At 42.1% G+C, this 20,454-nt stretch overlaps 2 protein-coding genes and 5 non-coding genes across 9 annotated transcripts; all 7 read right to left on the bottom strand.

The window, feature by feature from the left end:
* Nucleotides 1-200: 200 nt before the first annotated feature.
* On the bottom strand, nt 201-8,532 carry LOC118385153 (H/ACA ribonucleoprotein complex subunit DKC1-like). Its single transcript, XM_035772048.2, has 15 exons — nt 8,370-8,532; nt 7,250-7,311; nt 7,044-7,130; nt 6,599-6,690; nt 3,968-4,152; nt 3,790-3,854; nt 3,281-3,407; nt 3,051-3,181; nt 2,628-2,771; nt 2,395-2,515; nt 2,078-2,196; nt 1,760-1,863; nt 1,372-1,411; nt 1,074-1,226; nt 201-675 (listed from the first exon to the last, which is right to left on the bottom strand). The coding sequence occupies exons 1-15, from the start codon at nt 8,383-8,385 to the stop codon at nt 622-624; spliced, it is 1,500 nt and encodes a 499-aa protein (XP_035627941.1). The 5' UTR covers nt 8,386-8,532; the 3' UTR covers nt 201-621.
* LOC118385766 (small nucleolar RNA SNORD83) lies at nt 2,268-2,345 on the bottom strand. The gene has a single exon (XR_004826110.1). It is a non-coding gene; the product is annotated as a small nucleolar RNA SNORD83 (small nucleolar RNA).
* Nucleotides 2,859-2,991, bottom strand: LOC118385754 (small nucleolar RNA SNORA36 family). Its single transcript, XR_004826098.1, has one exon. It is a non-coding gene; the product is annotated as a small nucleolar RNA SNORA36 family (small nucleolar RNA).
* On the bottom strand, nt 3,480-3,663 carry LOC118385759 (small nucleolar RNA SNORD17). Its single transcript, XR_004826103.1, has one exon. It is a non-coding gene; the product is annotated as a small nucleolar RNA SNORD17 (small nucleolar RNA).
* LOC118385753 (small nucleolar RNA SNORD83) lies at nt 6,472-6,551 on the bottom strand. Its single transcript, XR_004826097.1, has one exon. It is a non-coding gene; the product is annotated as a small nucleolar RNA SNORD83 (small nucleolar RNA).
* LOC118385758 (small nucleolar RNA SNORD17) lies at nt 6,777-6,989 on the bottom strand. The gene has a single exon (XR_004826102.1). It is a non-coding gene; the product is annotated as a small nucleolar RNA SNORD17 (small nucleolar RNA).
* A 365-nt stretch (nt 8,533-8,897) lies between the features above and the next one.
* On the bottom strand, nt 8,898-19,193 carry LOC118385155 (trimethyllysine dioxygenase, mitochondrial-like). 3 transcript variants are annotated; one of them, XM_035772051.2, is made up of 9 exons: nt 19,026-19,193; nt 18,819-18,917; nt 18,467-18,641; nt 14,201-14,377; nt 13,242-13,521; nt 12,326-12,445; nt 10,194-10,430; nt 9,725-9,863; nt 8,898-9,551 (listed from the first exon to the last, which is right to left on the bottom strand). In XM_035772051.2, exons 3-9 carry the CDS (start codon nt 18,636-18,638, stop codon nt 9,420-9,422), a joined length of 1,257 nt encoding a protein of 418 aa, XP_035627944.1. In that variant the 5' UTR covers nt 18,639-18,641; nt 18,819-18,917; nt 19,026-19,193; the 3' UTR covers nt 8,898-9,419. The 3 variants fall into 3 exon arrangements, with proteins under 3 accessions (XP_035627944.1, XP_035627943.1, XP_035627945.1); XM_035772050.2 differs by having other exon boundaries at nt 18,467-18,644; XM_035772052.2 differs by lacking the exons at nt 18,819-18,917; nt 19,026-19,193 and having other exon boundaries at nt 14,201-14,660; nt 18,467-18,616.
* Between the last annotated feature and the right edge of the window lie 1,261 nt (nt 19,194-20,454).

Below are 20,454 nucleotides of genomic sequence, written 5' to 3' on the forward strand. Positions count from 1 at the left end.
ATATATACCTGTCATGGTGTAAGGCATTCTCAAACAATTAAACCCCCACCACCCCATATTACTGATTGAAGTTTCACACTCATTTGGTGCAAAAGGTAGGTCCAAATAAGAAATTACATTAATAATTCACTCCATCCTTCATTACACTAGAAAATAGCCTCAGATCCTAGCAACTGGGTAGAAAAACGACACCAAGGCAGTTACAAAAAAGAATATTCATTTCAAATGACAATTTATGATCACAGCTGGTTTCTGTATTTACAGTACAATATAAAATAAAACCGATCGCATGTAGAGGTACACAAATACTGCCGTCCACACAGGGAGTACTTAAAACATTTAAAAACTAAATGTCACTGCCATGAGTACAAAAATATGGTCATACTGTGGCGGTTGAGATGGCAACCATTAACCGCATGATCACAAGCCTTACCTAGTCCAAGCCCCTTATGATTATCCATGTGCGGCCATTCTGGACAGACTTGATTAACATAAAAGGTTTAAAACTCTGGGTTCTTGCTATGCCTGCTGCCTCTTCAGTGCCCATTGCATCTGTTAGGTAAATATCACCAGGCACTCATTCTATGGTCCTTTTCATTGTCCATGTGCTTCATAAGCTCTTCACTCTGCTTCCTTCTTTTTCTTCTTCTTCTTCTTCTTGGCACTCTCACCAACCTGTGCATAAGAAGAGATTTGTTATTCCTTTGGCTAATGTTTAAAGCAATTCAAGTGTCCTATGTGAAAACGCCCTCTACAATTTGAGGATGTTGGGTGTAGCTGTAGTGACTTTGCTAACAAAATAGGTGTAGAAGATGTAAGGAACCAACATGACCAAATGCGCATGCTAGAAAAACACCCGCAAAAATGTAGCAGACTGACTCCCTCTGAAGAAAACAAGTAGGTTGGAAAGGGATAACTTTCTGCATGGGATATATAAACATTCCAGTGCAAGCACCAGTCATAGGGAAGGCACTCCATTAACTGGATGTATATTAGAAAAATACTGCTGAAAACCACAACATGTGACCAGAGCCACAAGGTCATACTGCTGTCCATTCAGAGCAGAAACACACCTCTCCGTCTGTCTCTGCTGCTGGCTCCGTATCAGCTTCTAGTTTCTGCTTCTTTTCCTTCTTTTTCTTCTTCTTCTCTTTCTTCTCTTCTCCCGACGGAGTGGAAGGAGCCGAGGGTGCTGCTGCATCACTGTCACTGTCTTCGCGCTTCCTCTGAAAGACGGAGACAATGTTTATCCCATCTCATTGTGCGCACAAGTTCATACATGGAATAAACTATACCTTCTTTGGAGTGTGTCCCAATACTGATCCAATATCAAACCAATCAATGCCAGAGTATCAACTCATATAAGCATACCTTTGCTTCACCATTTCCGTCAGCCGTGGATTTGGACGCACTGAAAAGGAGAAGGCAACATGTCACTCTTTGTATTAGACTCATTCCTTAAGACCGATTAACAAAATGCACCTACACGCTCAAACAACTAAACAACTGTTGACAAACATTTGGATTGCAAGTTACCACACATGAGTGGAAATTAGTAGCTATGAATGTTCACACAGCTCAGCTGCCAGCCAGGCAGAATGCATAACCAGATCTCTGCTGAGCTATGAGAGTTGATGTTGCAGACTGACTCCCTCAGAGACCACAGGGCAGACCAGAAAGGGATAACTGTCTGCTGACTAGAATCACAACATGCATACCAAACTGCACCATCAAGGCCCCTACCAGACTGGTTTCACACCTGTAATCTACGTAGCCCTCCTTCCAGTTCGATGGAGTGCTGCCGTTGGCTTTGCCATGTTTGTCCAGCAGACCCTTCTGGATCATCATCTTCTTCTGGCTGGCCTGTTCATTACAAATGAGAGTTGGAATCTTCCTGATACAGGACTAAAAGCATAAACTGTTATAGTTCCATGTGGCTCACACACCAGGGTCGTGAGTTGAGTCCCACGGGGGACCAGTATGCACTCACCACTGTAAGTCACTCTGGATAAGAGCAGCTGCTAAAAAGACAAATGTAAATGAGTAGACTACCAATAGTCTGCACAAGAGATATTACCTTTGGGCCTAAGCCCCACTTGCGGGGATAGGTGTCTCGTTCCATGATGACTCTCTTGATCTTGGCCACCACCCCATGGTCACATGTGGAGATCACTGCAGTCGTCATGAGGGCAGTAGCTGGAAAATTGAAAGGAAACAAACTTGAGATGGGAACATAAATATACATATGGAGAAATGTGGTTTTTCAAAGCCATCAGTCAAGGGTGATAGATAATAGGTCATCTTTGCACATAGTGCTAATGCCATCTACAAGATCATCATGTGGCCTTTTGAAAAATCACCTGCGTTGCAGAACAGCATACTTCTATTGCTCACCTATACAAATGGCCTCTCCTTTGGTCGTTATAACCACAATATCCTGGTTGATCTCAATGCCATCCTCATATCGCAGGACACCAGGCAGCATGATCTTTGCGCCATAGCAGATCGCATTCACCTGGGGAGAAAAATCATACAACTCATTCAAAGACTTGTTCAGTCCTCTACACAGGGTCACGCTTGGAAAATGACAGTGACTGTCAATTAAGAGTCAGAAAACAAAAACTCACTGCACTGTCTTTCATGACCAGACGCTTGTGAGATATTAGAAGCTTTTCCAGTGGGTAGATGACTCTGCGAAGGTACGTCTCGTCCTTGTTGTGGTCATACTGCCATTGAGCATCTAGCACATCGTGCATGGTCACCAAATTGTCCTGCAGAGAACACATTCCAACATCGAATGAGTTCAAAATACATGACGCATAAAGCAGAACATATGCCTAAGTATCAACATTCCCATAACATGTTGGCTAGAGTGGAATCAAGTGGCTGGCATGTCCACTTTCTATTCAGAGCCACTCTATGCCATTTCTGTGCCAAAGAATAATTACCAGGACTGGGGAGAGGCCCAGAACCGAACTCAACACTTTGGACCGTACAATGTAACCAGACAAAACACAGCCAAAGGAGTATGAAAGAGGTACGAGACTCACCCTCTCTCCCAGAACACCAGAGCGAACTCTCCTCAGCTCCTGCATCTGACCACCAACACCCAGGAGGAGCCCCAGGTGGACACACAGGGTCCTGATGTAGGTCCCAGCCTCACAGCTCACCCAGAAAATACCTGCAACAAACAATACGGTTAGATTAGCATCTCTAAAACAGCCGTATTGACAAAGATTTTTAACCTCCGCATAGGGAAATAAATAATTGGATTCCTCACCTAATCTCCTCTCTGGGTCATACTCAATGAGTTTGCTTTCATAAACGGTCCTAACTCTCAACTGCCGCTTAACAGCTGCGATGAGTGGTGGTCGCTGGAACAAAGCCCCTGTAAGGGTTTCAATACCCTAAAGAAAAAAGCGCAGGATTACCCACAATGTCCCACAACACTGGTATAACACCAATTTCTTTACTAATGTGTGATCAGGTGTGTCAACTCGTCTTTGTTTCGCAGGGCCCTCCAGTCCTACCCCTTTCTCCACCACAAGCTGCCCCAGTAGAACACTGAGGTGGCAAGAGTGGCTAAAACAGGCATGAGCACCACAGAGAAAGTAGGACCCTAGCAAGCACTCAGAGAATGGATAAACACGTTCATCATCTCACATCCATGTCAAGAGGCAGTAACGTATTAAAAAAAAGCAGTCACCAATTTATTGCCATACTTTTACAGTTAAATTACAAACTCTGAACCATGCCAAGAGTAAAAACTGCATTAACAAGAGAACTCACCCTAGCAAGTGTGTGCTCATTCTCAATAGCATTGTGCAGCCGAACAATTCCCACATACTCTTTGCCTGAAACAGACGGCAGAAGAGTAGTAAGTAGAGGCCAATCTTAATGTGTTTACATCACCATCAGGAAGTAAACATTTAGAGCAGGAAGGGGTTGGTCATACAAAGGATCTCACCTGCACTCTGCTGGGACTTGACCAGTCGTGTGGCTCTGTCCACACACACAATGAGGCAGCCTGTCACCTTGGGGTCCAGGGTGCCACTGTGGCCAGTCTTCTCCACTCGCAGGATACGTCGGATCCAGGCCACCACCTCATGAGAGGAGGGATTGGCAGGCTTGTCCAAGTTGATGAAGCCAGTCCTGAAAGTCACATGGATCGAGATGGGGTTTAGAGTGGAGCAAAATTAAATCAGAAAACACTTCAATATTTTAAAAGGGCATCAGTTGTAGAGCCTAGAGATCGGACGATTATTATTTTTCAGCACCGATGCCGATCATTGGAGGACCAAGAAAAGCTGATATCGAATAATTGGCCGATTTTATATATATATATATATTTGTAATAATGACAATTACAATACTGAATGAACACTTATTTTAACTTAATATAATACATAAATAAAATCTACTTAGTCTCAAATAAATAATGAAACATGTTTGATTTGGCTTAAACAATGCAAAAAATGTGTTTGATAAGTAAAAGTGCAATAGGTGCCATCTAAAAAAGCTAACGTTTAAGATCCTCGCTCAGAACATGAGCATATGAAAGCCGGTGGGGTGCAATATTCCCAGTTAAGAAGTTTTAGGTTGTAGTTATTATGACACGTCAACTATTTCTCTCTATACCACTTGTATTTCATATACCTTTGACTATTGGAATTTCCTATAGGCACTATAGTATTGCCAGCCTAATCTCAGGAGTTGATAGGCTTGAAGTCAAACAGCGCTGTGCCTCAAGCATTGCTAAGAGCTGCTGGCATAACGCAGTAAAGTGCTGTTTGAATGAATGCTTACGAGCCTGCTGCTGCCAACCACCGCTCAGTCAGACTGCTCTATCAAATCATAAACTTAATTACAATATAATAAACACAGAAATATGAACCTTTGCTCATTAATATGGTAATGATAATGGTTATATAATTTGCCAAGCTTACCCTAGTAAAACTGACTATCCTACCGATCCTCTACTTCGGCGATGTAATCTACAAAATTGCTTCCAACACTCCACTCAGCAAAACAAAGTTGTCACTAAAGCACCTTATACTACCCACCACTGCGACTTGTATGCTCTAGTAGGCTGGCCATCGCTACATATTCGTCGCCAGACCCACTGGCTCCAGGTCATCTACAAGGCCATGCTAGGTAAAGCTCCGCCTCAGTTCACGATGGCAACACCCATCCGTAGCACGCGCTCCAGCAGGTGCATCTCACTGATCATCCCTAAAGCCAACACCTCATTTGGCCGCCTTTCGTTCCAGTACTCTGCTGCCTGTGACTGGAACGAATTGCAAAAATCGCTGAAATTGGAGACTTTTATCTCCCCCAACAACTTCAAACATCAGCTATCTGAGCAGCTAACCAATCGCTGCAGCTGTACATAATCTATTGGTAAATAGCCCACTCATTTTCAACCTCATCCCCAGTTTTTTTTATTATTTACTTTTCTGCTCTTTTGCACACCAATATCTCTACCTGTACATGATCATCTGATCATTTATCACTCCAGTGTTAATCTGAAAAAATGTAATTATTCGCTTACCTCCTCATGCCTTTTGCACACATTGTATATAGACTCCCCTTTTTCTCTACTGTGTTATTGACTTGTTAATTGTTTACTCCATATGTAACTCTGTGTTGTCTGTTCACACTGCTATGCTTTATCTTGGCCAGGTCGCAGTTGCAAATGAGAACTTGTTCTCAACTAGCCTACCTGGTTAAATAAAGGTGAAATAAAAAAAATAAAAATAAAATCCGTAAACTATCATTTCGAAAACAATATGTTTATTCTTTCAGTGAAATACAGAACTGTTCCGTATTTTCACGAACAGCCGGCAACTCAAGTCTAAATATTGCTGTTCCGTTGCACAACCTTCAATGTTATGTAAAATTCTGGCAAATTAATTACAGTCTTCACACAGTTCACAACAAGCCAGGTGGCCGAAACTGTTGCATATACCCCGACTCTGCTTGCACTGAGCGCAAGAGAAGTGATCATTTCCCTAGTTAATATTGCATGCTAACACTAATTTTTTTAACTAAAAACACATTAAAAAAATACACTTCTGTGTGTTGATGTTAAGTAAGGCGAGGGGTTTATGGTTAGGTACATTCGTGAAACGATTGTGGTTTTTCCACAAATGCACTTTTGTTAAATCATCACCCGTCAATGATAATCAATGCGGTGCCTGTTAATTTATATGCAGCGCAGGACAAGCTAGTTGACCTAGTAATATTATCAACCGTGTGTATTTAACTAGTGATTATGTTAAGATTGATTTTTTTTTACAAGATAAGTTTAATGCTAGCTAGCAACTTACCGTGGCTCCTTGCAGCCACAAGGTCCTTTTGACGATGCACTTGCAGTTTCCTCGTGGACCGCAATGTAATCAGCATCCAAAAAAGACGATTACCGATCGTTATAACTTGAAATAGGCCGTAATTAAAATCGACCTCTAGTGGAGCCATCAGACAGGGGTGATAGATAAGGAGTCATCTTTGCATATAGTGCTAGTGCAATCTATTTACATTCATCATGTGGCTCCATATCTGTTTTTACAAGACTGAGCCAAAAAAGACCAAAAGTTACCTGACATAATCCTGAATGTTCCTCTTCAGAGGGTTGGAGCCATTTGGCAAGGGTGTGTAGTGAGCTGTCCTGATGTTGAGTTTGTCAAAATTCTGTATGACAAAAGTAGTCAAGGGGGGAGATGATAGAATTAAGAATTTACCTTACAAATAACCAAATGTAACTGCATGGAGGGGATGTGATCAGGAGTTTATGTTCGTCTTGGTTGTGGCCGGTCCCTTAACCATTGCACCAGCACACCTGGCCCCAACGCAGTTAACCCCAGTAGAACACTGGGGCAAAAGCATAGAGTCAAGCCGCTGAACCCCCTGAGTCAAGAACAGACACAGGGGGCTGCAAGGCCAGGGCCCAGCAGCACTCAGCGAATGGATAAACAAGTTCATCATTTCAAAAACAACATCCTGCTTTTACAGATAGATGACAGGACAAGAGTAGGCAAACTCACTTTTAGCAGCAACGGCCATTGAGATGTGTCCAGACTAGCAACTCTGGACTCTGGTTTGATGAGGAAATCTCCACTCTCCTGAATATCCTGTATCCCAAAAATTAGGAATTTAGGAAAAATGTACCCAGGCGTTTATACAATTTGAATCTAACAGTGAACAAAGCTTGTAGCAACTGGTAATTCAGTCAATTACTGTAAGGACTTACCCCAACGTCATCAACAGCAACGGTCTTTTCCTTCTTCTTCTTCTGCTTTTTCGCAGAGTTCACTTGAAAGGAAAAAAACAAATGGATAATATTAGTTGCCAGCAACAAACATGTTTTGTTCCCTGACGTTTCCATACTGGATTATTCCCCTTAGTTTTCAACAGAAGTGCATTGTCGAGAAGAAACTTGTACATAACGTATGCACTTCGTTGGATGTATACCCGTGCACATCCCGTAAATACGACTAATACAACTAAACCCAAGTTGAGTTTACCCGGCTAATTGATAGCTAATAACCGTCTCACCAGCATACCAACACTCGATTTGGCAACGCGCTCCCACGTGGCAGACACGACGGGCACGTGGTACTTTGTGTGAATGTGCCTTCACGGGTCAATTTTACACAATTATGTACGGTGTCCGCAGTTACAGAAACGTGTATAACAACACATATACAACTCAGACATTGCAAGTAAGCAAGTTAACTTAGTCGTTAATTAATATGAATGAATTGGCGGTACCGTTTCAGACCACGTGGCCACCATGCTTTCAGCGTCTGGATGAAACCGTTAGTTGCTTGTGATTATTAACAAAATGGCGTAACGCTAGCTAGCTAGGATAAAGTTCCGAGGCTGCCGTTGAGCACGACTTACACAACATCGTGTACTTCGTTGATAGTTAGCTAACTTCGTCATTAGTTACTTGCCACCTAGATGTGTACAGTGCACTAACGGTATTACTTACGGCATTTAGTAACTATGTGACCGATGACGACTTAGTGGTTAAAGTTAGCTAGGCATCTTACCATCAGAATTCAGCACTATTGCAATACCATGATCCGGGAGTATGCGCATGTAACTTAAACTAGATACATCAATTAATATACTGCTATAAGTGTAGCTAGTTTGATAACCACATGGTTTACGATGGGTCATGCGAAGTTAATGGGAACGTGGCCGTCTGTTTGATCATGCCTCAATGTTGGGTGCAGTGCTGCTAGTAGTATTTCACAATTTCCTAGTAAATAAACATATACAACAACGACCTAAAATTCCACAGCAGTTGTAGCTGGCTACTTTGAAATAAGATTGTACTGTTAGACTGTGCAAGGGTTACTTACTTTGTACGTCCGCCATCTTCGGTCTGCTGTGCAACTGACTTGAGACAACGTGTGTTCAATGGGATCCCGGATGGCACGGAACGTGTTCAGTACGCATGACTTTTAAAGAAAAGGCCCCATCGCCTCACCAAGCCTCGCGATAGTTCATTCCAAATCCAACCAAACGAGAAAAAGTAGGTCGAACAGTGAGCGTCGCTTCAACAAATATGGTAGTATGTGCTACCTTTATATATACACGGTCTATGCATGACAATCAGACCAAATAACTAATCTGGGGCGCGTTCAGCAGGATTTAACGTTTTGGAACGTTCAACTTCTGATAGCTCTGACATGTAGACAAAGGAATCACATCGGCTCTATTCATGGGTCTGCAACGTTCGAGAACATTTTGCCAAGTTAACATGGCTCTGTACTTTCCTTTTAATGCTGGATATGGCTTCGTCAGAGATATGTATAACCAACTCCCTTGTTTTGTCTGGGCATGACAAAAAAAACTTTAAGTCACCCAATATAAATCAGGAAAAAAGGTGCTGAAAAATCACCCAATTTATTTCATTAAGTAAACAAGGCAACATTTCCTAATACATTCATAAACAAATGACTAGCAAAAGTACTTCAGAAATACTAGAAACTAATCCCTATAAAACAAAGCCAAAAATGTAGTTAAACACCTCAATATGTTAAGTTCCAGTTCAAAAGATGATTGTTGTGACAAGAGCATAATGCATGTCAACAAATCTTAAATCCCAAACAGATCACAGTCCATTTTCTTGACTTCAACAAGTCTAACAATATCTCATGTAAAATATTTCTGGGTGGAGCATATTTCTAAAGTACAGTACAATTTAGTTCCGCATTAACAATATATAACATGCATGAATGCAGTGGAAATACTTGATTTCACTCAGTTAATGCTCATACAAGAACAATTTGATTCTACAAGACTTTTCAATCTCCTTAAACATGTATGACTGATTGGGGGATGGTGTTTTATTTCTAAAGGACTTTGGTGTTGGCTGGAATGGTTGAAGACTCAGGGTGGCTCTTCACTTAGGCGTGCAGACCCAAGGAGCGGGCAGTGTTCAGGAAGTCGTCTCTGGTCAGGTAGCAGCCACACAGTTGCCGCAGCCCTGTGAAGGACTCCCGGCCATGCAGGACACGCCAGTTATCAATGAAGAAAACCTTACAGAAAAAGAGGGAACATATTTTTTGTAAGACTGCACCAATCACCTACAGCTTAATCCTGGTTTACAGTTAAGTGTGGGATTCCCCCCAATGTCAATATCTAGCTCAACTGATCAAGTAGTGCTAAATCCTTTGTCTCGATCAATGAAAAGGCAACTATTTTTCCTTACCTTTCCAGGCTTCAGTTTGATCCACAATTCATTCTCCGGCTTCCTCAGCTCGGTGGTCAACTCTCTGTGAGCCACATACCATCGCTTGACAATGTCATGGGGGATTGTGTTTATGATTGCACGGTCGTAGTTATTGTATCTGTAAGACACGTGACAAAACAGAAGGTGATACCATATTAATACTCAATATCAGATCATATAATTCATAACATTGATCTCAAAGGAGCTGGAATAACAAGTTTCGCTGCGTATGAGCGCCAGATCCTGAGCCTTCTACTAAGAACCTTCCAAAGGGAGTTAATTTGTATTGATGGGTGTATAATGTTTCAAACGCATACAACATTTTAAGTTAATAGGTAACCAAGGCTGGTTAATGTAAGGTTGTATGGCCAATGACGTTGGAAGATATGTTTAAAGCAAGACATTCAGGGAGACATACACATCTCAAATTACAACAGACTGGTCATACCGGATCATGTACACCTCATTGTTCCAGGGATACACGTTGAGCACAGGGCCAATGCCGATCATGTGGTTATGGTGGTCGCTGACATTTTCAATGTACTCGTGCTTGATAGGAACCTGTGCTAGCAGCTCAAAGTTCTCAGGTGTCTTCTGGAGCACTTTGTCAGCAGAATAGAATCCATCTACAAGTAGTGTTCTTCCTCCTGTTCCCTCATGCCTAAGGCAATGGAACACTTGGATCCTGCAAGTCAAAGTCAATGGCATCAAAGTCAGTCACATGTTATTATGAAATGCCCAGTAGGTGGCTATTGCCCTGTCATTTGATGGGAGGCCAAGGGAGAGCTTAGTTTCATGTTGTATTATAGCTTATTTTATCAAGATGTCTGTGGCATGGCAATGTGCATCGGACTTGTGTCTTATCAGTTGAAGAGATTCTCCGGTACTTTTGTATACTTTTTAGCCAGTAGTTCAGAAAGTAGCACTCACAAGCCAAAAGTGGTCCCAGAAAATGGCCTACCATATCACATATGCGCACCACATCATTGCTCTCGCTCTGCTGTGTGTGCGTGCGTCTTTCTAGCGGTCACTCAAATGGCGATGGGCTAAATCTCATTGGCTAGAACTCAAATTGCTAGTAGCTGGCCCACGTGGGGGAAAAAGCAGGGAAAATGACTTCCAGAAAACAGTCCCTTTCAAACTAGGGATTTCGTGGCTAATTGAGATAAGACAGTAATGTATATATGAACTCCACATTGACACATTCAGCCCAAAGTGGTAGGTTTTAAAAATACATACAAGTCACCAAAGCTCTGGAGCATGTCTTTAAAAAGCCAATGCTGGATCTGTTGTTACAACTGTCAATTTTTGTAACATCACTGTAATAGCCTAACATATACATACACTACCTTCAGAAAGTATTCAGACCCTTTGACGTTTTCCAGGTTACAGCCTCATTTTAAAATAGATTCAATTGTACCCCTCCCCCCCCCAGCTACTTTCTGGTCTCTCCAGAGATGTTCGATCGGGTTCAAGTCGGGGCTCTGGCTTGGCCACTCATGGATATTCAGAGATTTGTCCTGAAACCATTCCTAAGTTGTCTTGGTTGTGTGCTTATTGTCGTTGTCCTGCTGGAAGGTGAACCTTCGCCCCAGTCTGAGCAGCAGGTCGTCATCAAGGATCTCTGTACTTTGCTCCGTTCACCTTTCCCTTGATCCTGACGAGTTTCACTGTCCCTGAAAAACACCCCCACAGCATGATGCTGCCACCGCCATGCTTCACCATGGGGATGGTGCCAAGTTTCCTCTAGATGTGAAACTTGGCATTCAGGCCAAAGAGTGGAATCTTGGTTTCATCAGACCAGAGAATCTTGTTTCTCAAACTCCAAGCGGACTGTCATGTACCTTTTACTGAAGAGTGGCTTCTGTCTGGCCACTCTATCATAAAGGTCTAATTGGTGGAGTGCTGCAGAGATGGTTGTCCTTCTGGAAGGTTCTCCCATCTCCACAGAGGAACTCTGGAGCTCTGTCAGTGACCATCGGGTTCTTGGTCACCTCCCTGACCAAGGGCCTTCTCCTCCGATTGCTCAATTTGTCCGAGCAGCCAGCTCTGGGAAGAGTCTTGGTGGTTCCAAACGTCTTCCATTTAAGAATAATGGAGGCCACTATTCTTGGGGACTTCAATGCTGCAGAAGTGTTTTGTGACCCTTCCCCAGATCTGTGCCTCGCCACAATCCTGTCTCGGAGCTTTACGGACAATTCCTTCTACCTCGTGGCTTTGTTTTTGCTCTGACATGAACTGTCAACTGTGGGACCTTATATAGACAGATGTGTGCCTTTCCAAATCATGTCCAATCAATTAAATTTACCACAGGTGGACTACAATCAAGTTGTAGAAACATCTTAAAGATTATCAAATGGAAACAGGATGTACATGAGCTCAATTTTGCATCTCATAGCAAAGGGTCTGACTACTTATGTAAATAAGGTAGTTTTTAAAATTTCTAATACATGTGTCTTTATCTGAGGAATCTCAACCTAACCAATAGACAGGTGTACTGCCTTGCTACTTTGACCTGACATGATTACTCCAATACAGTTCAAATAACACCCATCTATGTGTGAACATCTAAATACATACCCACATGGCTCCTGGAAGTATGAGGTGTCTGTATGACGGTCCAGTGCCAGTTTGGTGTAGGCAGTGTCTCCTCGGGAGAAATCGGATGTGAAGTTCCACATCTTCCCATACATAGTCTCCCTAGTAGGAAACAAAAATGAAAACAAAAAGTAGAGTCAAAAGTGATACCTAAAACATTATACAGTACAATAACAATTCAAACAAGATTATAATGGCAACTGTGATCCAAATAGTGAGTGATATTTTACTTATTTGGGGTGTCAGGAGGGCGGCAATTACTTCTGATAACCAAATATACTGGACTAGAATAAGAAAATGCCCTCATCTGGCAACCACGAGCAATGCATTTCGTATAACACGCTGCTTCCTCCCTCCCTTCCATTCACCCCAAAGTAGAGTCCAGTACAAAGAGGGATTAGTGCGCTTGCTCAGGCGTTTGAAACTTCAAAACCACACCACCTGCAGAGTCCTTAATGAACAGACCTGGTGGATTAATGAGGGCAAAGTACCTCTCCTTTCTCACTGCACTGGCAGAGGAGACACTGTCAAAGTGCAACAATGCCCATTATTTTGACAATTCTACCCTCCATTCCAACTGCAGAAGTCTGTTGTGCATGTTAACTTGACAAACATATCAAAGTTGATGTGAAGGAAACCAAAACCTTCTCTGTAGCACTGTTACTTTGCAAAACAAAGAGTTTAAACAAGCCAACCCTGAGAAATATCAAGCTTCTTTAATGCCTTCCAAAAATAGATATCCGGGGTGTTTAGTCTCAATCCTTATTAAATAATCCCCCACTCGAAAACCATGCATCTTTTGTATGCATTGTGGTGGGTGGTATGCCATTACCTTTAAGCCCCCTCAACCCCACTTCTCATTCCCTACCCCAGGCAATCACAGAGGGGTTTACTATACCTGATGAGGCTGACCCTCTGGGTAAGAGTCTCTGTGGCCTCAACAGTCGGCGGGACGCCCTCCACAAAAGCAATGCCGTACAGCAGAAAGCGCCCAAGGAACTTTTTCAGTTCATCATCACAGCTCATAAACTTGTCCCAGTTAGCAGAGGGCACCTTGGCACTGGTATAGATGTCAGAGTTCCAGATGATGTGTGGCTGCATGGCACTCTGCTTCTGTCCCTCATAGCTGTTCTGAGCAAGCCAGCTCAGGTTGTACCTTGTCACATGACCATCAGGCCCTGAGGTAAACAAAAAGACAATTCCATCTATTATAGATTCAATAACAGTTAAAAAGAATGGATGAGTAACAATAGGTGCATAGATCACAGTTCTGCCATAAAGAAAAATGGGATTGCGGTTCACCATTGAAAATGATCAAATGATAGGCTTAACTACTGGCATGGATTTAGAGTTCTTGACAACATCAAACTGACCTAGATTCAGTACCTCACTGAGTAAGTGAGAACGGTTACAGTTTAACCAATGGCTTGTGAAAAGATGTACCATTGTACAAACACGTAATTCAAATAAAGCATATGGCAGCAATATCAGCAGTACATTACAACCTTTTTTGAAGAGTCAAAGGTCTCCACAAAAGATACTTGTTTTTCAGAAGATAACTATCTCAGGTTTGGCAGTGGAGAAGATCATTTTTAGCCTAGGCTACTCCATAATGTGGGCTTCCTACAGGGTCTAAAAGGGAAAAGAACAAGCTCAATTCTTCACTTTGGTTCCAAAGGAAACTGTTTCTCATGCCAAAACCACCTGTAGCTATTCATTTGGAGAATTATTATTATTATTATTTTTAAAAATCAAAACAAAGAAAGCCACCTACTTACTGTATGTGATGTGAGAAACTGGGTAGAGAATATTTTCCATCCCTCAGTTGGGAAAATAAATCTTCAAACCAAGACTTACATGTGAGGAAGATATTCTCATCATCCACCCTGGTGTTGGCAGGACGTATGTTTAGCTCCACATTTGCTGTATCCAGGTTCCTCTGGTTGGTCTTGCTGTTGAAGCAGGAGGCAGAGTGGCAATGATCCCGTAGCCACACATAGGCAAAGTGCATCACAAGCCCTCCATAGCTGAGCTCTGCCAAAACCAAAATGTCAGAAGTACATATTAGCCTATAATGTAAAAGTGCCAGTTCCAGACTAGGATTTAATATGTAAAATATATATACACAAACACACAATAATGATACATTATGATGTCAAAGCCTATAGGAGGGTATATTAAAAACAAGAAGAGGAACAGGAAGGCTGTTGGTATCTGGCTCTGTGGGTCCTGCATGAAGACTGTTGCTGTAGGCGCCTGGACATACAACACGACGTCTGCAGTCACAGTGAAGTCGGCCATCAGGAGACTGAAGGAGCTGAAAGACCAGCAGACTGTTACTGGAGGATCAGACTCTCACTGTTGTGTACAGTTTGACCTGGACACTGTGTCGAACATCTACCACAATAAAAAGCAGTCTAGAGCGAAAAAAAAAAAATTGTTAATAAAAACGAATAACAAGAAAAGGAACATTCCTCATTGAGACCTGCTGAGGCAAGAGTGCCCAAGTGGTCCATAAGTCATTTTTCCCCCATCTCCTTCCTCCATCTCCTCCTCACTTTGTGGTTGCGAATGGAGCTCTTATACTCAAAAATCCTTGTCTTAAGTTCACGTTTGGTCTTTCTTATCCACATAATAAAAATTCACAGGAACAGTACAGGCCTAGAATAAGATGAAGACGGCGTTTGCTTCACTTTATGAAGATTGAATGGTTATGGGTCTGTAAATAACTGCTATAGCCTATCGCCATCGCGCATTCTCCCCACTGGGCAAAAACTGGTTGAATCAATGTTGTTTCCATGTCATTTCAACCAAAACAATAATAATAAATAAATAAATATATACACACGTTTTTCTATTGGGTTCAGGTTTGGAGACTGGCTAGGCCACTCCAGGACCTTGAGTGGCTCCGTAAGAAGCATCCCCTTAGTTGCCCTGGCTGTGTGTGTTTCGGGTCGTTGTCATGCTGGAAGACCCAGCCACGACCCATCTTCAATGCTCTTACTGAGGGAAGGAGGTTGTTGGCCAAGATCTCGCGATACATGGCCCCATCCATCTTCCCTCCCCTCAATACGGTGCAGTCGTCCTGTCCCCTTTGCAGAAAAGCATCCCCAAAGAATGATGTTTCCACCTCCATGCTTCACGGTTGGGATGGTGTTCTTGGGGTTGTACTCATCCTTCTTCCTCCAAACACGGTGAGTGGAGTTTAGACCAAAAATCTCTATTTTTGTCTCATCAGACCACATGACCTTCTCCCATTCCTCCTCTGGATCATCCAGATGGTCATTGGCAAACTTCAGACGGGACTGGACATGCGCTGGCTTGAGCAGGGGGACCTTGCTTGTGCTGCAGGATTTTAATCCATGACGGCGTAGTGTGTTACTAATGGTTTTCTTTGAGACTGCGGTCCCAGCTCTCTTCAGGTCATTGACTAGGTCTTGCCATGTAGTTCTGGGCTGATCTCTCACCTTCCTCATGATCATTGATGCCCCACGAGGTGAGATCTTGCATGGAGCCCCAGACCAAGGGTGATTGACCGTCATCTTGAACTTCTTGCATTTTCTAATAATTGCGCCAACAGTTGTTGCCTTCTCACCAAGCTGCTTGCTTATTGTCCTGTAGCCCATCCTAGCCTTGTGCAAGTCTACAATTGTATCTCTGATGTCCTTACACAGCTCTCTGGTCTTGGCCATTGTGGAGAGGTTGGAGTCTGTTTGATTGAGTGTGTGGACAGTTGTCTTTCATACAGGTAACAAGTTCGAACAGGTGCAGTTAATACAGGTAATGAGTGGAGAACAGGAGGGCTTCTTAAAGAAAAACTAACAGGTCTGTGAGAGCCGGAATGGAATTCTTACTGGTTGGTAGGTGATCAAATACTTATGTCATGCAATAAAATGCTAATTATTTACTTAAAAATCATACAAATGTGATTTTCTGGAGTTTTGTTTTAAGATTCCGTCTCTCACAGTTGAAGAGTACCTATGATAAATATTACAGACCTCTACATGCTTTGTAAGTAGGAAAACCTGCAAAATCAGCAGTGTATCAAATACTTGTTCTCCCCACTGTATATATATATGACTTTGAATCAAAGTGGAATTTAATCAATGTTTTACCCAACTTTTAACCTAAATCCAATGAAACTGACATGTTTTGTTTATTTCACATTAGTTGACTACTCAACCAAATGTAAATTAAAACTACTGACGTCTGTGCCCAGTGGGTCTCTTCTTTCAAAAACTCTTACAGTTCCTTTGGCTGCTGTATTTAAACATTCAAACGGACTATTACAGGGTTCCCCAACTCTAGCGGCCCGAATTTGTCCCACGGTCGGTTTTATTTGGCCCCCCCAAGAGTGTGCAAAGCTGTCATCAAGGCAAAGGGTGGCTACTTTGAAAAATCTCAAATATATTTGGATTTGTTTAAAACCTTTGGTTAATACATGATTCCATATGTGTTATTCTATAGTTTGTATGTCTTCACTATTATTCTACAATGTAGAAAATAGTCAAAATGAAGAAGAACCATTGAATGAGTAGGTGTGTCCAAACGTTTGACTGGTACTGTATATATATTTTTTTTATATAAAAAACATTTGGGACATAAGACTGTAAAATGAAATCAGCAATAAGTGATTTTAATTTAGGAAACCTGTTCAAATATTCCCACTGATGGGTTCTGACTTGAAAATATGAAATATCCTTATTCATGTCACTGAGGGAATGGGGGGAATGTAGAATGTTCACATTCTGTCAGAACATGTCATTGTTAGACATCAGGTATTCATTCTATTGGAAGGAGAAGGGCCACAGTCTGGTACAAGTCAACAGGACAGCAGAATTTGGGCTGAGTTCGGGTCAAATGAATTGAGACAGAACATGCATCACGAAAGTCATGTCTAGCAACAGAGGTGCATTGGCTGTTCAGATGTGTAAGGAAGAGACTCAGCATAGAAGGAAGGGTTATACCAGTGCTTGTGTGAATATGTCTTTTCAGCTGTGTGACCCATTGGGTGAATAAACTTGGTTAGAGCGTTTCATAGTTGTCCGGCAGTTTTTACCCTGTTATATTAAGAACCTAACACCACGCATAACAGAGATGACACCACGCATAACAGAGATGACACCACGCATAACAGAGATGACACCACGCATAACAGAGATGACACCACGCATAACAGAGATGACACCACGCATAACAGAGATGACACCACACATAACAGAGATGACACCACGCATAACAGAGATGACAGCACGCATAACAGAGATGACACCATGCATAACAGAGATGACACCACGCATAACACCACGCATAACAGAGATGACACCACGCATAACAGAGATGACACCACGCATAACAGAGATGACACCACGCATAACACCACGCATAACAGAGATGTCATTGTACACAAATGTAAGCAAGGTTTGAAATGATGTTTTAGTCAAATAAATATGTTTGGGCTTCTTGAGGTCAATTTACAGTCTACAAATTATTTGTAATCATGTTTCGGTCCCTGACAATCCACTTAAAGAAAAAATATTGTCCCACGGCTGAATCCAGTTGCTGATCCCTGCCTGGTCTATTAAGTCTAAGAAATAAAGCCCGCCGCCAAAAAAAGTCAACAATCTAGTCTAGATCTAGTCTAGTCTAGTCTAGTCTAGCGTTCAGGGAGGCAGGTAGCCTAGTGGTTAGAGCGTTGAACTGAAAGGTTGCTGGATGGAAACCCCGAGCTGGCAAGGTAAAAATCTTTCGTTCTGCCCCTGAACAAGGCAGTTAACCCTGTGTTCCCTGGCAGGCAGTCATTGTAAAGAAGAATTTGTTCTTAACTGACTTGCCTAGTTAAATTTAAAAAATGACTCCACAAGCGCTTAAGAGAGAGGCCAGCGGAGAGCAAGTGCGCAAAAGTGAAGTTACATGCTTATGAATATACATACAGCATATTTAAGGTCCCTCAGTCAAGTATTGAACTTCAAGCACAGATTCAACTACAAAGACCAGGGAGCTTTTCAAAAGCCTAAAAGAAGGGCAGACGCATATGGAGCTGTATTCAAAAACAAGACTATAGAGCAAATCAAATGTTCATTTAGAGTTTGGTAAAGGGCTGATACAACGAGTAATACTTACCAAGGCTGTCTTCCTTAAGCTGCCAGTGACAACTCGTCGACTGTGGAACAGTATGCAGCCAATGTCTCACTTCAATCTGGGTTCGTATGAATCCAGAGACCAAAGGAGCCCGTGCTTTCGATATGGGTTGCAAATAGCCATTTAAACGGCAAAACATCCGAGCCAAAGACATTGTCTGCTAATGGAAAATCAAATGTAGATGGAACACTGTTCATGGACAAATTCCGAACACAACTATAGGAGTTATTTGATTGAGTCTGACATGGACTCCGCACAAATTATCATTTCCCCATCTTAATTGTTGTGATTAATAACAATTCAGCTTCTGTTGATCTGATCATGCAATACTCACACAAAGGAGCTCGTGTGGATTCCAGTCAGTTGTGTTTATGTAGCTAGCAGCACTAATTACTGTGACCTGGAATGAAGACTTCTTGGACCTTCGATGAAGCTACATTGACAATCGATGAGATAAATTATTAAGCAAGTTAGTTTTTTCCAAGTCGTTTATACACTTTGGAGGCTAGCAATTGCAGGATAGTAAACTTTGGACACGTACCTTGCTAACGTTGACGCTAAGAACCGATAGTTAGCTACTACCAAAGAGGTACAGTAGCTACCAGCATAGAGGAAGAGACGAAGCGAGAGGATCCACTCTTCTTCTTCTTCTTCTTCTTCTTCTTCTTCTTCTGCTTCTTCTTCGATATAATGGCGGTCCGCAAACCAACGTTAAAGGTATATGCCGCCACCTACTGTGCTGGAGTGTGTGGTCAATCACGGTTTACAACATTCCTAAATCCTCCTACCTAACTCAGTACTGAGAAAATAAAAAAGAGCCTACTAACTTCTAAGACCCTCCACCATCCCCCAAATCCCTTCCAACTGACCTCAATGACCCTAAACTTCAATCTTTCCCTCTCTTCAACATACTTACAACAATATAACAACACATGATCCACTGTTTCATCGACCATGCACTCCAGGCACAAACCATTCATATGCTTGCCAATCAAATGTAATGAAGAGTTCAATGTACAATGTCTTAAGTGGAATTGAGAGAATGGGTGTAGTAGTGGCATATTACATAATTTATGCAGCACCATTCAATACATTTTTGGACTCACCTTGGCGGCAGTTCTTCGTGGGCAAATTTTGTCATCAAAGTCTGCCATTCTCTGGATTTATGGTGCTTTCAAGACAACTGGGAACTCAAAACGTATTTTCCCAGTCCTAGCTCGTTTTTCCCGAGTTCCCAGTTGTCTTGAACTCACTAATCAGTCAGATTTTGCAGTTCTGAGTTAACAGTTGTTTGGAGTACGGCACAAATCATGCTCCATTGACAGCATGGCCAATGTTGAATGTTTATAATTTTAAACTAGGAAAAGAAACCCTTAATCTTAGACTTGGGACAACACAAACACAAACACAATAGCAGGCTAATGATTGCTTTGCAATGCTTGCACTTAGCCACTGATTCCTTCCAAACCACTCATTGTTGAATTTGCGATTTCCAACTTGTTCTGTAATGTTTATGTCCATGGCCGATGAGCAACGATACGTTTTATCTATAAATTCTCTTCATTATTTCTCTTCATATGACAAGGATGGATTAAAAAGGATTTGTCAGTAGATTGTCTACTTGATTCATGATGATGACTGCTAGCTAAGATTTAGAAAGTAAGATGTTGACATGATCCGTCCAATCAAAGCTACTGTAGATATAAAGTGAATTTTCATTTTATCTGTGGCCAATGACCGTGAGCCTTCTTGGATGGGCACTTCTAATGTAACTCTATGGAAGCACCCAAGGAGCTAGAATTCTCGAGCTCTACCTTCGACTTGGCGTTGCTAATCACGGTGCAACACTCCATATTTTTTTGCAAACTGATATGTGACACGTATTAATGCCAAAATATCATGCAAAACAGGCCAAATATGTAGGGCTCAAAACTGCCCTGAATGACGGGTCGCCACCTGTAATCGTCAAC

The sequence above is a fragment of the Oncorhynchus keta genome, chromosome 6, assembly GCF_023373465.1.
Source record: "Oncorhynchus keta strain PuntledgeMale-10-30-2019 chromosome 6, Oket_V2, whole genome shotgun sequence".
Classification (NCBI taxonomy): Eukaryota; Metazoa; Chordata; class Actinopteri; order Salmoniformes; family Salmonidae; genus Oncorhynchus; species Oncorhynchus keta.